Source organism: Dryobates pubescens, chromosome 2, assembly GCF_014839835.1.
Source record: "Dryobates pubescens isolate bDryPub1 chromosome 2, bDryPub1.pri, whole genome shotgun sequence".
Lineage (NCBI taxonomy): Eukaryota > Metazoa > Chordata > Aves > Piciformes > Picidae > Dryobates > Dryobates pubescens.
This window is the reverse complement of record NC_071613.1, coordinates 45,067,817-45,089,661: the sequence shown is the minus strand read 5'-3', so window position 1 is coordinate 45,089,661 and position 21,845 is coordinate 45,067,817. Positions and strand designations below refer to the sequence as shown.

At 42.1% G+C, this 21,845-nt stretch overlaps 1 protein-coding gene across 11 annotated transcripts in view; it reads right to left on the bottom strand.

The window, feature by feature from the left end:
• The window catches only part of KALRN (kalirin RhoGEF kinase), a 548,250-nt gene that overhangs the window by 162,382 nt on the left and 364,023 nt on the right, over positions 1–21,845 (bottom strand). For 10 of the 11 annotated variants that reach the window (XM_054176436.1, XM_054176489.1, XM_054176457.1 and 7 more), the window contains 7 exons: positions 18,771–18,937; positions 13,580–13,699; positions 10,776–10,994; positions 6,586–6,735; positions 5,403–5,517; positions 1,787–1,902; positions 1,102–1,224 (listed from right to left, as the gene is read on the bottom strand). In XM_054176436.1, the coding sequence (XP_054032411.1) occupies positions 1,102–1,224; positions 1,787–1,902; positions 5,403–5,517; positions 6,586–6,735; positions 10,776–10,994; positions 13,580–13,699; positions 18,771–18,937 (1,010 nt within the window). The remainder of the gene's footprint in view (positions 1–1,101; positions 1,225–1,786; positions 1,903–5,402; positions 5,518–6,585; positions 6,736–10,775; positions 10,995–13,579; positions 13,700–18,770; positions 18,938–21,845) is intronic. The other variant, XM_054176446.1, reaches the window with a different exon arrangement.

The window sequence follows — 21,845 nt, the reverse complement described above, 5'->3', positions numbered from 1 at the left end:
AACAAGGTGTAAAACTCAGTCCTTGGCTACATCGAGAGCAGAAATAGTTTTGAAAGTTCAGGATGAATTGAGATTATCCTAAACAAAATCAAATTATAAACTGGAATGTCAGCCAGGTGGATTGATTATGGGTGGTAAGAGCCAGAAGTACTGTTGAAGGAATGTTTTATGGATTCTGTCTGATTAAATTAAATTTACATCTATTGCTAATTACCTCCTATTTGCACAAACCTGCAAGCTAAGCAAAAAAGGAAAGGTACAAGAACACCACTGTGAATCAAACCCATTCAAGCATGGACAGCCTAATGAGGAATTTAAGGATTACAGAAGATGATTTAAGGACATAGTGAAATGAAGCTACACAATACCACAGCCATAGTCTTGCTACAGTCTGACTTTGTAATTTAGATACTTATCAGTGACTGTTAATACCCCTGTGGATTCACTGTCTGTGAATTACCTGTGGTTTGAATTAATTTGTCTGAAGCACCATTCCTCTGTAAACCACAACAGATTTCTCAGAATTGTTCCATATGCATTAATAGATTCTTGGTAATGCAGCTTTGCATTAAAAAAAATGTTCAGAGTTTACAAACCCATACATTTAAATTGTTTTGTTGAGATCACCAGATTATTTCTAATGAGATAAATGATGATCTGTGATCAAACCAGCTGGAATTCATGAAACAAATGGTGGTTGCAATGACAGAAGAAAGAGAAGGGGAGTCCAAGATGACCTTGGATATGTTCACATCAATTAGCTGCTCTATACCACTCTTGTACGACCGCTCAAGGATGCAATTAGGGTGTATTTCATTAGGTTTCTGTGAACTATGAGTGCTAATGGACTTTTCCTTTTAATCAGAACAAAAATGTTCCATAACCAGTACAGACTAAGGGGGAGAAAACCTCCTTTTTGTCCCTGTGTCTTGCTAAAACTGAAAGATCAGAGTTCTCAAAATCCATTTATCTTCTGGGCAAGGAATATCAGAAGGAAAATAAAAAACAAGAGAATATTATTAGAGAGATTTAAGGTATTGAAACAGGATCATAAACACAGACTAAGCTTGATGCCATAATTAGATTGAAGTCACTGTTTACCTTGGCTGGTACTCTGAATTCCCCATATTCTTTCAGGAGTTCCTGAGTTTCTTCTGCTGATTCCCCTGTGGAGTTGTGAGTAGAGAGGTAATATTCGCCCGTTTCTTGGATCCAGTCTAAGGCCTGTGAACATCAAAAACAACCAAAGGGAAAACAAAACAAGCAGTCTTTGTGTTTCAGGAGCTAATCCTCTGACCAAAAAAAATCATAAAAAAAATAATCTGCCAAATAAAGGATATAAGATCCATTGGAACTTAATCCTGTGTGTGCTAAAACACCATCTAGGAACACACAAAAAGAATACAGTCATCAAAGCAGGTGAAAAAAAAAGTGCTGTATGTTTCCTGGGAGAAAAAAGAGTGCAGGGAATTCTGCCTACATGCAGATAAATCTGCCTGCAGGAAAAGCAGACTTCCCATTCAGTAATAGCTTGACACATCAAGTTTGCTCTTATATTTCTTTTCAATCAAACTGTTTCTGGCCTGGCAAAAATTCTGAGTTTTGTGCCTGAGTTTCACAATTTTCTAAAATGTTTTAATTCTACAATTGCCGTGTGCTCAAAAGTTACAGTTTTTAAATACAACTTGGAGATTGCAACAGGACTCTCACACAGAGGCATTACAAAGGCACAGGAAATATTTACACACTGCCAGCATAGAAAGACAAAGTGGGGTTTTTTGACTACCTGCTTGGCACTGCGCTCAAAGACAACATACTGTTGGCACTGATCTAATCTCCGCTTCTTCAGGGTCCAGAAGTGAAGGACTCTGTTCTCCCTCTGCAGCAGCTCACTCAGAATGGCTGTAGGGTAAAGGAAAATCTCTGCATGATTAGTGATTCTGTGACTGCATATAGAAATAAGCCATAAAAAGCTGAATTTATTCACTCTGCCTGGATCACATTACCAAGAGCAGAGCCCTGGAGATTGTACTTCTTAAAAACAAGCATTGATTGAAAGGGGCTGCTTTAAAAACAACACCACCAACAAAATAAAACAAGACCCCCATAACACAAAACCCAAAACCAAGGCACAAACAAAAAACACAAAAGAAGTGCAGTTGCAGGGCTGTCTGGTAAAGGAGAAGATGCTTGAACAGTTTGGTATTTGCTCCAGTAAAGACATTGTGGTACATGATTTCTAATCCTTTCGTTCACTTCTGTTGCTTAGCTCAGGAGCCTTGTTTGTTTCTCTGGCCACAGGCTACCCAGCACATGGCACCAAAGTCTGTTGTGCCATGCAGAGTTCTAGTCATGACTGAATTTAATTCAGGCCTGAGGCCCAAGTCTGACTTACCTGGTAAGGTTTCTTGTAGGGCTGTGCTGACTGGCACCCCTCTATGTCATAGAATCACAGAATGGTCCAGGCTGGAAGGGACCTCCAAAGATCATCTAGTCCCTGCAGTCAGCAGGGATATCCCCAACCAGACCAGGCTGCCCAGGGCCTTGTTGAGCCTTACCTTGCATATGTCCAGGGAAGGGGCCTCAACCACCTCCCTTGGCAACCTGTTCCAGCATTCTACCTCCTTCATAATGAAGAACTTCTTCCTGATATCCAATCTCAATCTTCCCTTCTCTAGTTTGAAGCCATTGCCCCTTGTCCTGTCACTGCAGGCCCTTGTAAACAGTCTCGCCCCACCCTTCCTGTAGGCCCCCCTCAGGTACTGGAAGGCTGCTATCAGGTCTCCCTGGAGCCTCCTCTTCTCCAGGCTGAACAAACCCAGCTACACCTCAGCCGGTCCTCGTAGCAGGGGTGCTCCAACCCCCTGATCATTTTTGTGACCCTCCTCTGGACCCCTCCATCATATCCATGTCAAACCTATATTGAGGACTTCAGACCTGTACGCCTCTCTGGCTCTGCTGGCATAGCATCTTTTGTGTCCTCCCTATGAAGTTATTGTTGGACTTGATTTGAGGTTGAGGCATAATATTAGTCATCTAAACTGTTTTCTGTGTGATAGGGATGTGCCAGACATTCAGACATTCAATAGAATATAATAGAATAGAATAGGCCAGACCAGGTTGGAAGAGACCCTCGAGATCATTGCATCCAACCTATCATCCAACACCATCTAATCAACTAAACCATGGCACCAAGCACCCCATCCAGTCTCCTCCTAAACAGCCCCAGTGATGGTGACTCCACCACCTCCCTGGGCAGCCCATTCCAATGGGCAATCACTCTCTCTATGAAGAATTTCTTCCTAACATCCAGTCTAAACCTCCCCTGGTGCAGCTTGAGACTGTGTCCTCTTGTTCTGGTGCTGGTTGCCTGGGAGAAGCGACCAGCCCCCCCCCGTCTACCACCTCCCTTCAGGTAGTTGTAGAGAGCAATAAGGTCTCCAGACTGGCAGAAGACTTGTTACTCCTTGGAGTCTAGGGCATACATGTTCTCCTTCAAAACCCAAGTGCTCAGCCAGACTGTCTCTGCTTGCTAAAAGGGTATGATTTAACTCTTTAAAAAGTACCACAGGTTTAACTGAAAATACACACAGAGAGAATGCAAGAGATGTACACTGTATCAGTAGCATAAACCTTAGTGAAACCTGAGTTTTTCTATTTGAACTGATCTGAATCATGTGTAGCTGGCAGCAGGATGGTTCATCTCACCCTGCCTAGGTATAGAGGTATCAGAACTCTAGGAGCAAACATATTTACAAGTGTGATGCTGCTGATGGTGAACAAATTTGTAATAACTTATTTGTGAGACTTAGTCCAGTCCCTGCTAGGACAACAGCAACTTTGTCTGAATGGTAAAATAAACTTGAGGCTCTAGATCAGGCCTCTGTATAAACAGTTTACGCCAAATAAAACTAATCTTGTTCTTTATTAACAGCTTTGCTTTGGAAGCACAATAAGTACCCTACCAAGTGGTGCTTTTATTCTGAACTAAAGTGTCCTCTTCAAAGATTTGTTGTGGATTGTTGTGGTTTGTGTCACCAAGCATATGAATTACACATTTGGCTTAGAGAAAGACTAGCATTAAAGTTGGCTTTTATATAAGTGAATCATTTCAAACCAGCTCAGTGAGGAACACTCAAAAGCTTCTATCAAGTGCATATTTAAGGGCTTGCTGAGTCAGGGTTTAATTGATTTTCCCATGATTTTCAACTGTAGGGAACAAAAGTTGACAACAATAATAAGCATTTGGCACAGTAGTGGGAGAAAGTTGAACAAAGTCATGTTAACATTTTAGAACTTGCATTGAGAGAAAGGAAGGAAAATAATCTCTTCGGTAGCCCCATTTTCATCATCTGTATATAACCAAAGTTCCCATCCATCCCACATATATAATGACTGCACTGCTTTTAACCTGTAGCTGTCTGCAGCCTGTAAGAAAGCCATTAATAATAATAACAAAAATGGTTTATTTTTGCAGAATCACTTTCCTCATTCTTATCAGTACCTTGCAGAATTGCTAGGCACAGATCAACAACTGTTTAGTTAAGCAGAGGGGTAGAAATACTTCAAACAGATCTATTGTCTGATTGCAAATGGTGCTCTTCTGACCAAAGGAAAGTAACTACAGGCAGATACTGTCCCTGGTGTCTGTTTGATGTGGTAGGACACCAAAGAGGATTCTAAGGACAAAAAAAAACCCCAGGAGGTCCATCCTAAGGACAAACAAGTTTGGAGTTCATTGTTTTCCAGTGCTCAGCAGCAAGAAGGAAGCATCTCAGCCTTATAGAATCATAGAATGGTTTGGGTTGGAAGGGACCTTAAAGTTCATCTAATTCCAGTCCCCCCACCTAAGGGCAGGGATACCACCCAACAGACCAGTTTGCTCAAGGCCCTGTCCAATCTGGCCTTGAACACCCCCAGGTAGGGGGCTTCCACAATCTCCCTGGGAGGGGAGTTAAATGATATGATATGATGTAATATGTGTTATTTGTTTATGCATTTTTAGATACTGAGGCAAAATACTGCCTGATCATCTCAGCTGACAACCCATTTGATGGGGGATGGCACAATGTCACTCCCATGGACTCCCCTGACAAGAGAAACCAGAGAAAGCCCATGTTTCAAAGCCCCTTCCTTCTTTTCCCCCCTCACTACAACTTGCAACAGCAGATTTCTATATGAGAACTCCCAACTAGCAGAGGAGGGATTGGTTTCTGAGAGTTCCAAGAGTACTATTGCCTAAGGTGTCAGGCATATATATCATTTTAGTGACAGCACATGACAGAACTTAAGGTGCTTTTTCAGCGTGTTCACATGCTCATTCACACAGCTTTTGAATGATCACACAGCAGAGGAGGAAACAAACAAAACCTTCAGTGTTGTCATTACAGTAATGCACCAACCTTTCACTTGCTGCTCAGGCCCCCTTGTATGGCTTGCTACTCCAGGCATGCTGACATTATTCCTGTGGATGTACTTGAGAAACACTTCAGCATTCCTTCGTGCCAGTGTACAGGCCTGAAAAAAAACAAACACAAAGCAGCCCACATCAAAAAGAACCAGTGAAAATGAGCAAAGAAAGCAAAGTGGACCTAAGGAATTTCTCTGTTGATATTGCAGAGAGAAGTTCTCTTGCCTCTGCAAACACAAGAGCTTCAGCTAAAAGTCAGTGAACTCAGCTAATAAACTAACAGCCTCGTGAATGTATTAAAGCATGAGTAATTTTTAATATAGTGGCTTATTTTATATGCTAAAGCAAATTAATGACAATCATAAAACAACTGGTGGTGTGTATCATACATTTTCAATTTATCTAAACCAAGAAAAGTTCTCAATGTTTCAAAAATGTACAGTCTAGAAGCACATTTTTTTAAGCCTTGCAGACAAGTGTAGGTTCAGTTTTAGTGAAAGGTAGGAGTTGACTTGCCAGCCTGTCAGCCCTACAGTTCTTACAAAGCAGCACCTAGGGGGCAGGAGGAAATCTCTGTCTCCATGCTGGTGCTGCCCTGCAGAGATACAATTCCTTCAGTTGCTAGTAGTTCTTCAGCTATTGGCTTGGAGAACAGAATTTGAAATGCTGAATGGTTTGCATATACCAACACCAAAATGCTGTATTAATACCTGTCATTTATAATGCTCATTATGTGCAGTTTTCAGAATTTGAACTCTAAACAAGCAGAACGACTAATATCCTCCAACTGCAATGTGAAAACCGCCTAATTAGTCCTGACAACATTGCTCTGAGATATGCATTGACACTAATGCTTATTAACCCTACTATAACAGTGTGAAATTGGCCTAGGATTTATATTGACCAGACAATATCTGAACTGGAATTACACCTCAGAGCCTCCATTCAAACTTACCAACACTGCTCCAAATTGTCTATTTGATAGGGAGATTTCAAAGAATCACAGAATCACCAAGGTTGGAAGAGACCTCAAAGATCATCGAGTCCAACCTGTCACCACAGACCTCATGACTAAACCATGGCTCCAAGTGCCACGTCCAGTCCCCTCTTGAACACCTCCAGGGATGGTGACTCCACCACCTCCCTGGGCACTTATTAGAGAACTAAAATGAGACCTTGAGGAAAGCCTCCTTCTGTTCCAGGTGTTTGCTGATCAGAGGGATGACATGGTCTATCTCAGCTGCTGGTCCAAGTTTATCTCGCCCTCCGCACCAGTCTTCATCCCGTCTGTATTCTTGCTCCAGACTCTCTAATACGCTGCACACCTGAAACATGCCATAGCACAACAATTCAGTTATCTACCCTCAGAATCAGGAAGGATATATTCAGTAAAAGTCTATGAGCAATGACATCTCTAACGTTTTAGACTATGGGCCATGGTATGGAGGAGAACTAGAAATGTACCAGGCCCTGGACAGAATGACCTAGAAGTTCTCCTTACCCATAGGGACCTCTACTGTTTGAAATGCAATTCATCCAGTATAAGGGTGATAAATCTTTCTTCTCTTTCAGCTGCTAATGGGGGGAAAGCTCAAAAGGTTGAATCAAGGCAGGGGTCAGTTTGGCCCCAGTGAATCATTCAGGAAGCAATCCCTGTTCTGGAGGGTTGCTTTAGATGTGTTTAAATCCTACTGAAGTCGAGGGACTTAGCACATACTTAAAGAAAAACATATGGTTAAATACTTTCCTGAAACAAAGTCTGAGGCTGGAACTAATTCTCTTCAGCTGCACATTAGAAAAGCTGTATAGAGAGAAACTAAAGACTGATGGAAACCAATAGACATTAAATCAATGTCACAACCTGATGCAGGTGTTCCACTGTACAGGGCTTAGACACAAACTTTCTTTCTTGGTAGAATAATGGGAATGCAGTAACTGAACCAACACAGTCTGAAAATCGTGTGTGCAGTGGCCTCAGACAAGGCTGGGTCTTTTGCATTGCAGGTTCTGAGAATACTCTCAGTAGCCAGGGCAGAAAATGAAAAAAACCCTGCAGTTTTATGGAACATTTGAAACTTTCCTTTTCTGTCCCAGAGGTCTTTCCTAAACACCTCACTGCTGGGATTACTCAAGATCCCGTTGGTTATTTCTAGGGATCCAGTTGACCACATGCACCCTTTTCTCTCTCACTCCTGCAACTTTTATATGAATTTGGAGGACTCTGCATGATGGAGCCCATAGTCTGGAAGAGACTCCAGCATCACACACCAATTCTCCCCACTGTCATAGGTCATTTTCACAGAACTCTATTCATGAACACAATAAATTCCATTCAAAAACTGGTGAGCTGTGGTGAAGTGATAATTTACCCTGCTGCTAGGCTGCTCAAGACTTTACACATCTGACAGTCTGAAATCATCTTCTTGCTTGGATGCAAACCAACATTCACCCTCAAACACTTAATAGAGAACAAGTCGCACCATGTGTGATTTAGGCACAGAAAAGCATTTCCATTTCTTGAAAACTTCAGCATTTTATTGGGCTTTGATCACTTAAAAAACAAAGGTAAACTTATTCCTTGGGATTGACATCTTCCCTACACATGAAACTATCATCTCTCTGTTAGGATGATGAGAGAAACTAATATTAAGTGGGCTGCCAATGAAGTCAGAGAGAAACTGGGCTATTTGAAAGCCAGGGCTCTATCGGGTATACCAAGAACATAGCATATGACGTACATATGTACAGGCATGAAAAAGTTTGGATGGTTGTCACAGTCCTTCCACCCTTTTACCTGATTTTTCTAGATACTCAGAGATTGAGGATCCAGTAAATTACTTAATCCACTGTCACCCCATCAGAAAGCAGACCATTAAGGACTGTAGATCAATGGGGCAGCCCAAGAGAAGACAAAAGACTACTTGCAGCAGTGTATTTATGAACATTGAAAGACTGCATGATCTTTGCCATAAACATTTGCTGCACAGACACAACTAAAGAATGAACTGTTGGGCACTGCAGTATGCTTGTCTGTGACTTGGAAACAGGAAGAGAGACTGAGCTGATAAATTACTGGCTATGCATATTTTGGCCAGCACATTCGATTGTCTAAAGCATTAATGGCTTTTGTTTCTCACAATCCTCCATCAACGATAATTCATTTCAATCTTGAATGCATCAGAGACTGTAAATCCATTTCAAACTCTTCACTGTGAAAGATATTCATTGTAAGGAATGATTTAATCTTCAAAATGCATTAAACAAGTAACACCAAAAAATGGCCCAAGAATCATCCACAGCCTCAGTGTTAAGGAAGAAGAAATCTTTTCCCTTAATTTTTCATTTAGTTGTGCTAAAAATCTTCAATGTGGTTGTTGTGGCCGGGTTCTGCACATTGGCCACAACAACCCCATGCAGAGCTACAGGCTGGGGTCAGAGTGGCTGGAGAGCAGACAGGTGGAGAGGGACCTGGGGGTGCTGGTTGATGGTAGGCTGAACATGAGACTGCAGTGTGCCCAGGCAGCCAGGAAGGCCAATGGCATCCTGGCCTGCATCAGGAACAGTGTGGCCAGCAGGAGCAGGGAGGACATTCTGCCCCTGTACACTGCGCTGGTTAGGCCGCACCTCGAGTACTGTGTCCAGTTCTGGGCCCCTCAGTTTAGGAAGGATGTTGACTTGCTGGAGCGTGTCCAGAGAAGGGCAACAAAGTTGGTGAGGGGCTTGGAACACAAGCCCTACAAGGAGAGACTGAGGGAGCTGGGATTGCTTAGCCTGGAGAAGAGGAGACTCAGAGGTGACCTTATTGCTGTCTACAACTACCTGAAGCGCGGTTGTAGTAAGGCAGTGGTTGGTCTCTTCTCCCAGGCAACCAGTACCAGAACAAGAGGACACAGTCTCAGGCTGCACCAGGGGAGGTTTAGGCTGGAGGTTAGGAGGAAGTTTTACACAGAGAGAGTGATTGCCCATTAGAATGGGCTGCCTGAGGAGGTGGTGGGGTCGCTGTCGCTGGGGGAGTTCAGGATGAGGCTTGACAGGATGCTTGGTTGCATGGTTTAGTTGATTGGGTAGTGTTGGATGATAGGTTGGACATGATGATCTTGAAGGTCTCTTCCAACCTGGTCTATTCTATTCTATTCTATTCTATTCTGTTCTGTTCTAAATTAATTGAGGAACTAATGGTGTGACAGTAACAAAAGAACATTTAATGGCAATCACTGCCACCTGATGTATAAAACCACAGTTTCCTGCAGTGGCTAACATGTGCTAACATGAACTGCCTGGCTGCAGTAAATTACATCAGACAAGGCTTCTCAGATATCCACGCAGTGATGCTCATTCTCACTGACTACAGTATCAATGGCACCTGTTTGTGTAAGGGATCCCATCATACCAGCAGCCAACTGGAATGTGTTTTGCAATTCATGGACACCTGGAATGAAGTAAAGTTGTGTCAACATGTAATGATTACTGCTGTAATTATCTGCACTGCAGATGGATTTAAGAGCGATCGCTTCGTATCTTGGCATTTTTTTTGGCATGGTTGTGTTTAATGACCAGTGAAAACACTGGCTGGTTCTGCTCACCAACTACCTAGTAATTAATTGCAAGCAATTCTCAAGGAAGAGCAGATTTAAAGTCCTCAAAATTAACTCTAACGTCATAAGAACTTGAAACAAAAATGTTGGGATTTCAGAAATGCTTCCTGTTGAAAAGGGGACAACTTTAAAAAAAAAAGAAGAAACTTGAAGAATTCCATTGCCTCAATGCAAACCTCTGCTTTTATTTTTGCTTGGCTGCTTGTTTGTGTCTTTTCATTTCTTTGGTTGCTTTGTTGTTACAGTGCCAGTCAAAGAAACAGTTTTAGCTAGGTCAAAATTTGGTTTCCACGTGTGGCATTACTATGCCAATGGAGCAAATGCCTTTTCAGTTAATTTTGCCAGTGCTGCGACATCTCTCACTGGCAGAAGAACCCCTGCAGAAAACCCACACCTACCAGCACTGCTACATCATGCAGTGCACTCACATTGGTGCTCACCAGCTGGGAATCACCCAAGGGCTCACTACTGTCCCTGTTCAGTTGTCAGAAAGGTTTGTATGCACATAATGTGTGGATGAAGACATGCAAACATATGGCATGGACAGCTTTTAATGGCTGACTGAAGCGATATTCTTTGTACTTTTGGGATTACTCAAGGTAAAGGGAGAAGAATGAGCGCTGCTCCTCAGTGGAATTACCACAGCGGGTATTTGGAACAGTCAGCACTCTGCACTGATCTGGGTGAGAGGCAAGACTGTCACATTATACACTGGGAGCGAAATCCCGGGCTGAAGCAATATGCAGTGGCACAGGTACTGTTCAGCTCACCTGCTCAGAAGTTTTATAGAAGGCCACCGAGGCATTGACAAGTTTGAGCCTGTCCTCCATCTTCAGCATCAGCTGCTGCCAGTGCAGGGCCACTTTTTCGGCACACTCTCTGATAGCATCAGCATCATAATGCCCAGCCTGTAGCAACACTTCGGCTTTCTGCTGGACTTGCAGGGCACTCTGGTGTGTCTTCTGTAAGGAAGTGGCATGAAAGAGGGACTGTGTATGAGGGGAGGAAAGAGAGGTTGCATAGATGTGCCAGATATATGGTAGAAAGGTGAAGCAAGGTGTGAGCATGGAGATGTGAGAGAGTGAAACATTTTAGAGTTATCTTCAGTTAACAGTTACTTTCTGCAAAGCATTTCAGTTTCAATTATTCACACACATTTGCAACACGTTATAAAAGCTCAGACCAGCAAGCACTGGCTAAAATAGGTTAACTCCACTGATCTGCTTTCATTTTGACAAGCCCAGTGCAGGTAGCTGTTGTGCTGAACTCCCACCCAGCCTGTACTCAGGGCTGACTGCATCCCACACAGTCTGCAAATACAAAAGCAAGTTGGCAAACTGTAGGCCTAATCATGTTAATTTGACTCTTGCCAGGCAGTTTGCTGGCATCAGCAGCCTCACTCATGTGTGTAATTGTCCTGTCTGCAGGATACAAAACATCAACCCCAGAAGACATCACAAACTATATCACAAGTATCACACTCTACAAGATACATTGCTGGAAGTCATTTCACTAACTAACACGGGAGCTACACTACGCTACCCTGAAGAACAGAGCTTTGGGGAGTCAAGACATTTTCTCCACTGTCTCCCAGTTGACTCAGCAGCCACTTTACAGGCAGGACTGAATTATCCACCCCATTCCCCAGCTCCTCTCAGAGTAACCAACTGGTGGTTATGCCTCTTTCTGCAGGTTGCAGAGAAGAAAATAGCCCCCAGCCCTTCACAGCCTCCTATGTAACTGTGTTCAGGCATGGCTGAATGGAATACTTGATTTTAATTTTCTGAACAGAAGCCCTAAAGTCTCCCAAAGACTCCTCTGTTCTACATCCCATTTGTAACTGCTGCTGACAAATTCTCATGTGATACTTTTATGACCTAATCCTTGAACCTGGAAAGAAGCTTGAAATCATCTGGTAATACACTGATGAATAATGCAATGTAGAGAAAGCTATTAGCAAAAAAAATGATTAATGCTTGACAGAAACATTTAGGAAGATGTTCAAGAACAACTGGTTAAATTTAATATCCAGCTGCTTTACTGATGTTAGAATTGTAATACTTGTTTTAAATAGACTGTAAAGGATTTCAACTGAAAACCAGTTCCACATCAAGAATGCCTTTAGAGAACAGTCTGCCCTGTGTGATTTCCTGACATCTTCCCCATACTGAGCTTTAAACACTTCAAAAATTTAATCTAGCATTTTCTCCCTTATTTTCCCATTACTGTGGTGTAACTCTCCTCTCCTTCTATGATTTGCATTCACCACCAAACACAAGCACTTCCCCCATGGCAGCAAGCTGTGACAGTGCAGCCAGTGGGTGTCTTGCTCCCCACTGCTGTCTGGTGTCGGCTGCCAGGATACGGTCAGCACAGCTTGGTTCTTTTCCCTTAGGAGCTAGAACAGCTGCTCCTTCCTTAGTGTGAGTGGAGATGGATCACAATAGGTCATTAGCTGAGATTTAAACTATAATTACTAGCAACACTATAATATATATTGACTTATTCAAAGTTTACCAGGAGAGAGAAAAAACACTTTCCTCTCTCCCACCCCAAATGAGGCATCTCTTCAGAGCTCCATTACGAAAATATTATTTTCACAGATTCAAGTTTGGTTTAATTTTTGTGATTTTCAGGTATATATAAGTCACAGAAAGGGATTTTTCAGCTTGCACTTTGCTCTGTAAAAAGCTATAAATTAAGATAATCTGGGAAGCATTTACACCTTGTTAAGCAGGAATAGGAGAAAGCTATAGTTCCCCTTTCTAGCATCTACAGCAAGCACACCTTGTGAGTGCAGGGTTTGTTCATAGTGACAAAGATGCGTAAAGCACCGAGCCTACCCGTGAATCTTGCAGTGCCCTACTCATGGGAGTCAGTAGCCCTCCACTACATTCCCATGCAAAGAGGGAAGCTCACAGGAGGTGCTATTCCCCTGTCATATCCGACCCTACGAGAGAGGCAGATGTGTTGGCTCAAAATTAGATTTTAAAGTCAGGTCACAGGTGCATTACTTCAGGGCAAAAGCTCAGTTTAGCAGGCAAGTCTTAAAAATCACCCCTTTTGCCTCTTCTTCAAAGTTATTTGAGAATGTGGACTTCAACAAATGTCCACAAAAGGAGAGCTGCATGAAACACAGATTTCATCTGCAAGAATTATCCAGTGACAAAGATATGCAAAAATGAATACTATGAAATTATCTGCAAATCGTGGGCATGGGGAAAAAAACCAACCAAAAACCCAAACCAAACCAACCTCATTAACTTTTCCCATTTTCAGATCATTTGGTGAATTTCAATTATTTTTTTTTTTCCCTCAGAGAAATTATCAGGAGATGGGTGAGTGTCCTTTTCATGAATGGAAAGGCTGATATCTGACAGCAGAAGAATTAGCTGCAGATGATAAATAATTTATTTCTCTATTAACCTCTGGCTGCATTATGAGTTTAAAGATAAGGGGATTTGCTCAAGTTTTTATTCCTTTCCCTCAAGCAGCAAAGATTGATGCTCAAGAGATAACCTTTTGTATGATGATCATCTGAGAAAAAGAAAGAAGGTTAACTTATTCAAGTTACCTCTATGGCCAGCTGAAACTGTTCATGCTCTCGCTGGAGCTGCTCAGCTTCAGAGAGGGAGCTTGCATTGACAAGGCTTGCGTTCAGCATTGATTCACCGTTCCGGATCCAGCCAAGCACCTGGAAAGAAAGGATGTTCTTATGGGAAGGGTGCTTCAGTACAAAGGTTTATGTAGTCACCAATGAGAAAATGCTTCAGCCTGGTTTACAAAAAGGTAGTTTGCTCAGTGTGGTGTCAGGCTGGAAAAGTGAGCAGAAAGAAATCCTAGGATAAGGCCTTAATGACATACATTTTTAAAGGGAAAGACCTTATTGAGGAAGTTACTGCTTGAAGAATTAAACTCCCAAAGTATTTACATGGGTAGATGACAAAAATGAACATCCCCCTACGCAAATATCCCATGACAAAACCACAAGGTGCAATGAGGGAAAGATGAATTAAACAAAGATATCTCTCCTTTTCAGATTTTCGTCTGGAATCGTGGACCTTGCAACTCCTTTCTGCTTGTGTTTTTTCCTCCACACTAAAGTAAGAGCTTAGGTGTGAGGGGGAAGAAGAAACAGCTGTCTTCATGGATTCAAGATGCAGTTGGAGTTTCCACCTGCATGTAGAGCTAGGAAAAAGTCCCAGGTCTCGCATTTTATATCTAGTCAAGACGCTTTACTTCATGGATATTCAGGTTATTTGTAGACATGCAACCCATGCCATAATGACTGCAGAATCAGATCCTAAATATACTTAATCTGTCAAGCTTGTATTTATTCTTTTCATCAGTAACAATTTCTGCTATTTTAAGACAGATGTTTAGAAAATTATCATTCAAAATACACATGCAAGTTCTTTGCAGTGCTGTCTCAACATCTATTTTCTACCTGTGTGGGTGTCAAATTATTCCAATAAAGCCAGAAAGGTGCTGAATTTAATTTGCAGACACAGAGGAAATCCTGACTGCCCAATCATTGCTCTAAACTTAGCCTGTGATTTACAAAGCTCCAAAATTGGCAATAGAATAGAATAGAATAGAATAGCATAGAATAGGTTGGAATAGAATAGAATAGAATAGAATAGAATAGAATAGAATAGAATAGAATAGAATAGAATAGAATAGAATAGAATAGAATAGAATAGAATAGAATAGACCAAACCAGGTTGGAAAAGAGCTTTGAGATCATCGAGTCCAACCTATCACCCAACACCATCTAAACAACTAAACCATGGCACCAAGGGCACCAAGTGCCTCATCCAGTCTCCTCTTAAACACCACTAGTGATGGTGACTCCATCACTGGAGTATTGCTGCAGTATTCTACATAGTAAGTCCCCTTTTGTCCCATAATTCTCACCAAGTGATCAGTTAAATTGCCTGAAAGAAATAAGGATTTTCTGTTGTTTTATTTTTTATCCCTGCATCATGTATCACCCTGGTTATAGTTATTCAATTCCCTGTAGGGTAGGAAAATGAGTTTTCCCTAGGAGAAAGAAAGGGGAGCCATCCACACAGGTAAGCTGACCCTAATTTGTAGAAAATTACATTCTTCTCAGCACAACAGTGTGGAAGATTCCATTTTTCAGCTTTCTCTCTTTCATCAGCAGGTGTTAGTGTTCCTGTGGGAAATGCAACAAAGATTCAAAGGAAAAGGAATCGGGTTATCATAAGGCAATCTTTTTGGCTGGCATGTGCTATAGTCCATCACACCAGAAAGATACATTATTACCAAACACATGGTACCAAAACTTGAAGTTAACCAAAGGATCACTGGGAAAGACTTGAAGTGAGGATAATATAAATCAAGACATGCTTTCCTATTTTATATGCCATGATATATCCTAGGCTTGCGTGCTAAAAATGCAACAGCTTTTATTTCTTTTTAAACAATACAATGAGGGTGTGAGAGGGTCCTCCTGGGAACAGTCTGTGTTTGATCTGAAAATTTCAAAACCTGCCACTGAGGTTTTGACACAGATTTCATACAAATATCTGACAAAACAAAACAAACAAACAAAATCACTGGAAACTTCAGTCATACAGCAACTTCATCAGTGAAAAGCTACTAGGTAATAAGGTTGAGTAGGGAGGAAGAGGGACCGTACAACTGAAATCTGCCAGGTTTCCTCTAGTGATACATGTGCATTGCTCTGTACAGGTGTCCTGTTGACTCAAAAATGTTGAGGGTGAAGCACTCCAGGTCAGGCTCTGACAGACTACATCTTGACAACAACACTTACAGTACTCTTCTTGAGTAATGCTGCTGCCCTTTCCTCCTCCCTACAGAGTGTGGACTCAGATGCTCACTGCGGGGCTCCTAAGTTCCCACTTCCAGGCCCATGGAACACCCAACCAGTTGCAATTTTTTCTTAGAAAAACTTAAATAATTAATTCATTCTGCTTTAAAAAGTCTGTCACTTGAATGTCAGGGCTTCTGATCATCACGAGGATGAGCAGAGGGCTGGAGCACCTCTCCTGTGAGGACAGACTGAAAGAGTTGGGGCTGTTCAGTCTGGAGAAAAGAAGGCTCAGAGGTAACCTTATTGTGGCCTTCCAGTGTCTGAAGGGGGCCTACAAGAAGGCTGGGGAGGGGCTTCTCAGGATATCAGATAGTGATAGGACTAGGGGAATGGAATGAAGCTGGAGGTGGGGAGATTCAGACTGGACATGAGGAAGAAGTTCTTCCCCATGAGAGTGGTGAAGCCCTGGAATGGGTTGTCCAGGGAGGTGGTTGAGGCCCTGTCCCTGGAGGTGTTTAAGCCCAGGCTGGATGAGGCTCTGGCCAGCCTGATCTAGTGTGGGGTGTCCCTGCCCATGGCAGGGGGGTTGGAACTGGATGATCCTTGTGGTCCCTTCCAACCCTGACTGATTCTATGATTCTATGATTGCATCAGCTTTCTCTAGAGCAAATTTTTCCCTTTATTTTTTTCCTTATTTTTTTACCCTCTCTTCTTTTGTGTGCATGTTGTTTATATACACTAAGAAACAACTTCAGTTTGCATACCCAAAGCTTCTGAAATCTAAGTGCAAAACCCAGTCACCTGCAGAGCCTTTTTATTGTATCATTGGTTTAGGAGTAGGCAGCGAAACGTTGGAAGAAAGCATTCACATATTTGTATCTGGTTGATGAAACTTGCTCACAAGCTGGCTTCTACTTAAATGGTACTTAATACCTTGTAATTAAAATATATATACATAAGCTGCTAACACGGCTCCTTTCTTTCCCTGATAATTTCCTGTACTAATTCAGCATTGTCTCTCTATGTGCAGACAGGCCCACAGCTAAAGATGGCTTTAAACAGTCATTTCCTACGAATTGCTGATTTTATCAACTTTGTAAAAGTTAAATAAACCTCCAAAGACTCTCTTAAAAAGCCAAGCCATTCGTTTATAGCGGAGAAGCAGAACGACATTGATGGTATCACATAACACCATACAACACAGTAGAGAGGAAGTGGTCTCAGAGGGTCCTAGAGTGATAAGGGAGGTTTCTGACGGAAGACAGTTTCCTGACACAGTTGGTGAGGGAGCCAACTAGGGAAGGTTCCCTGATCTTTGTGAAGAGAGAAGGATTTGTGGATGATTGGTGTTTGGAGGCTGTCTGAGGCACAGCAATCACAAAATGCTAGAGTTCTTGATTGTTGGGAGGGGTAAAAAGTTTCAGAGGCTGTTATTACTTTCATGTAAGCAAGCCAAACTGTAGCTTCTGTCAGAAATGAGTGGGATCCAAATAAGGGGAAATCAGTCTTGGGCAGAATATTTCTTAATAACAAAGAGTTTGTTGAGCACTGATCTATACTATTTCCACTCCCAGGCAGTTCACAAAGCATCTCATTTGGAATTGTTATACTTTAATGGCTACAAACTTTGATTCATTGGATTGCTATTTGACCTCTTAGTGCATATGATATAAAGCAGAAATCCTTGGTAAATGAGATGTAAATAGAGAAAGACAGTTAAAAGACTTTGTATATACATGAGCCATTATATCAAAATGGGAACACCTGTACATGTAGCAGCCTTGGGACAAATTCTGCTATGTCAGCAGAACTTAACCACAGCTACAGTAGGTGTCTCGGCACAACCACATTTCAACTGATACACAAGAGTGAGGGCAATCTGGGAATGAGATCATTCATCGTCTCAGATGTACTAAAACAAAAGTGAAGGAAATCTGGACCAGACTGGAGATGAACTACAAGTCAAAATCAATGTATTTCCCAATTTCACTAAATGGCTGGGGCTGTGCATCATCTACAGGAAACTGAATAGGTAGGGCACAGATATATTGTAACTTGTTTCTTTCTAAGGGAAATTGTAGCTGTGTTAAGTTACAGGTCAATAAGCAAAGGAGTTATTAGTATTCAGCTCAACAAATACGACGATTCTTCACTACTGGTTTGCTGAAAGGTCACATAGCAATGAAGGCTCTGATGGAGATACTAATTCAAGGCAGCTCTTCTTTCATAAGTAAATATCAAGTAGTTTAGTCCTAAACCCATCTACATCAGTTAGATGTTGGGTTGTAAAATAGTTAAGCCCCAACAGATACAGGATAATGAGGTGAGGATAAGGAAGCAGGAAATGTAGCATTATCTTGCATAGCAAAGGAAAACAAAGAAATGTGTGACATCCAAATTAAGTATCAGGGGAAGAAGAGGCAGAATACAACTGCCTATGCCAGGATGCAGTTGGGGAAAAAAGGCAGCGTAACAGTACTGAGAAGGCTAAACAATTCCTAGCATCCAGAGACCACAGAAGATGTTAAAGATTCCTGCAGGTCAACAGAAACATGGCAATAAATGAAAATGTGAACCTACTGTAATGTCACACTTAGACCTCACAGCTCAGTTGCCCTTTGTTTTGAGCCAATTCTCCCCAACAGCTTAAGTCTGGATTCCAAACCTAATCATTGTAGTCCCAGAACACAGGGAGTCTGACACAGCTTCTCCAGCTGAGAAGTTACAGGATCAGTTCTGCACAGACTTCCTGAAGCCAAATATCTGCACACTAGAAGGAATAGAGCACTTCATTGTTCTTTAAAGGGTCATGCTGCAATCTGTCAGCAAATCAAGTACTGGTGAGCAAAGGGGAAGTAAGATTGTCCACCTGAAGGTACATGACTTGGCAGGAGCTGGTTTAGCAGTTCGCATGTGTAATGGCTGAAAATCCATTTAAGACCCTTATGTGTGGCTAAACCCTCACCTGCTTGACTTCAGCCTGTAGGTGCCGGAGCTGTAGGCACTGCTCTAACCTCTTGTGGGTTTGGTCAGCGTTAAGCTCCAGCTCGTGCTGTTTCTCATGAAGAAATTCCAGCAGTTCTTGAACCTGTGTTGCAAGATCAATGTCTTTTTCACAGATCAGCTCAATGCCTGTAACATGAGGAGAGAAAGATCATTGGACTTATTTGAATTACCAAGATTACAAATGCAATCTTCAACATACTGTGCCACCTAACACACTGATTTGCAACTCTGAGTAATTCTTTCTCACTAAACTCTCTCACGAGGAGTATCTGGCTTCCCCAGTTTTCTGTCCTGCATCAGTACATTTTTCTAGGAGGCAGTGTTTCTCTGCCCATCTTACCCACCTGCATAGTAGGACATGACTTAACCACAGCCTTACTCAAAAACTATCACAAAGATTTAATTAAAAAAAAAGCACAGAAAACCCCCACAAGAAGCCCCTCCCTTTTCCCAGTAACTTAATAGAATAGAGTAGAAAGAGTAGAGTAGAGTAGAGTAGAGTAGAGTAGAACAGAATAAACCATGTTGGAAAAGACCTTTGAGATCATAAAGTCCAACCTATCACCATCTGATCAACTAAACCATGGCACCAAGTGCCTCATCCAATCCCTTCTTGAACACCTCCAGGGATGGGGACTCCACCACCTCCCTGCGCAGCACATTCCAATGGCCAATCTCTCTTTCTGGGAAGAACTTATTAGCTTATACTTCAGAAATGCATGTTGAAAAGAACTTAGAAAAGAAAAAAAAAAAGGAAAAAAAATATGAGGAAGAAAATGAAGAAGAGAAATAGAGGAAGCAAACTCTAGTGGCCGGATCTACAGTAGAGAATGGAACTCCACAGTGCAAACCTTCTTTCCATCTGGGCATTTTAACAACAGTTTAGTTTAAGACAACCCGTGTTTCATTCAGAATTATTTCACAGACTGATTTTAATCCACTCCTCACATACCAGAGAGAAAAGGTGGCTTAGTACCACATTCCCCACCCCTTGCTTCCTGTGTGAAATTGGTATACCCCTGATTGACCTGATCTGGTTTCATAGCTGAACCTGACTTCATCAGGAGGTTGAAATAAGAGTCCTCCTGAGTCCCTTTCTACCTTCAGAATTTTCTTATGAGCCTACAAGCCTTATGGGTGGTGGTTACATGAAATACAACACAGAGTTTCATACCTTACTTCTTTGTTACACTAGTGCAAAAGCATTGCTGGGTACATTACCAGTGAAACTGTGAAAGTTTTGCCTGGAGGAAACATGATATGATCCTATGTCACTGTAATCCCTGTGATTATAAACCAACAAAGACCTGACTCTTCCCTTATTAAGGTCTACTGGAATTTTGCCATTGGCTTCAATACAGGAAGGATCAGGAACCCAATTTAAAAATAATCAGCTTGCAGTAATGCTGAGAAAACACTACACTCTTCTCCAAAGCCATTTGATTTCATGGAATAATAAGACACTAATAAATAAATAAATGTGTTAATTAGAAGCTGCTGTACAAAAGGCTTGGACACTATTTTTAAAACCCATTTAGAGGCCCTCCTCAGAGAGCTGTGACTTTCATTCTTCCTCACAGCAATATCCACAGAGGAGAGACGCTACACACAAAAAATAGGACCTTATGATTGATCAAATCCCCTTTTTCCTGGATTCTGCTTTTATCAGCAAAAGCACATGGGAATGCAAGTGATTGGCTTCCTTCATTTTCCAGCCAAAACAAAACAGTTCCTTCAATACCAAATTAAGTGGAATGGCCCCTGGCTTCCAATTGAGAACTGGAAATTTAATACACGTTTCTATTCTTGGGAGTGAAGTTCTTTTCAATTGCCAGACACGAGGCATTGTTGCTACAATTAGCCTGCATATGGTACTGTATCCTCAGGACATGATGGCTTTTTCTATGCTTGACTTCACCACACCTATTTGATATTAAATGAATGGTTTTCCTTCATGGCACACTCAGCTGGTATGGTTTTGATTGTGCTAACTCATCGGCAGCGACCAGTGAACTGCCTGGGATGCTATCCAAGAGCAGCCTGTGCTCCCTATGATGAATGATCTGCCCTTTCTCGCTTGTCATATGTCACGCAGATTTATTCTGTGGTACATGTGGTAAGAGCACTCACTCTCTGCAAAAATTGTTTTGAAAAATGGAAAGCCTTGTTTTCAGAATAATTTCATACATACTGTCTTTACATTGTGTTTTGATCAATAGAAAAGGACAGCTGATTTTCTGATAAGCCCCACTTTGCTGCCATTTCCCAATGCCTCAACCAGTGCAGCAGATATTAAGTGAAGAATTATGAACTGAAAATGTTTACAATAAAATCTTACAGAAAATAGCTCCAAGCCACACTAGTGGTCATCCTACAAAATGTAACTTCAGTGCTGGGCCCCATGCTCTTTAATATCTGTATCAATGATCTGGATGAGAGGATTGAGTCCATCAGCAGTAAGTTTGCAGATGACACCAAGCTGGGGGCAGGTGTTGATCTGTTAGAGGGTAGGAGAGCTCTGCAGAGGGACCTTGACAGGCTGGACAGATGGGCCTAGTCCAATGGCATGAGATTTAACACATCTAAGTGCCGGGTTGTACACATTGGCCACAACAACTCCATGCAGTGCTACAGGCTGGGGTCAGAGTGGTTGGAGAGAGGCCAGGCAGAGAGGGACCTGGGGGTACTAGTTGACAGCTGGATGAACATGAGCCAGCAGTGTGCCCAGTTGGCCAAGAAGGCCAATGGCATCCTGGCGTGGAGCAGGAACAGTGTGGCTAGCAGGAGCAGGGAGGTCATTCTGCCCCTGTACACTGCACTGGTTAGGCCACACCTTGAGTACTGTGTCCAGTTCTGGGCCCCTCAGTTTAGGAAAGATGTTGGCTTGCTGGAACAAGTCCAGAGAAGGGCAACAAAGCTGGTGAGGGGTTTGGAACACAAGCCCTATGAGGAGAGGCTGAGGGAGCTGGGGTTGCTTAGCCTGGAGAAGAGGAGACTCAGAGGAGACTTTATTGCTGTCTACAACTACCTGAAG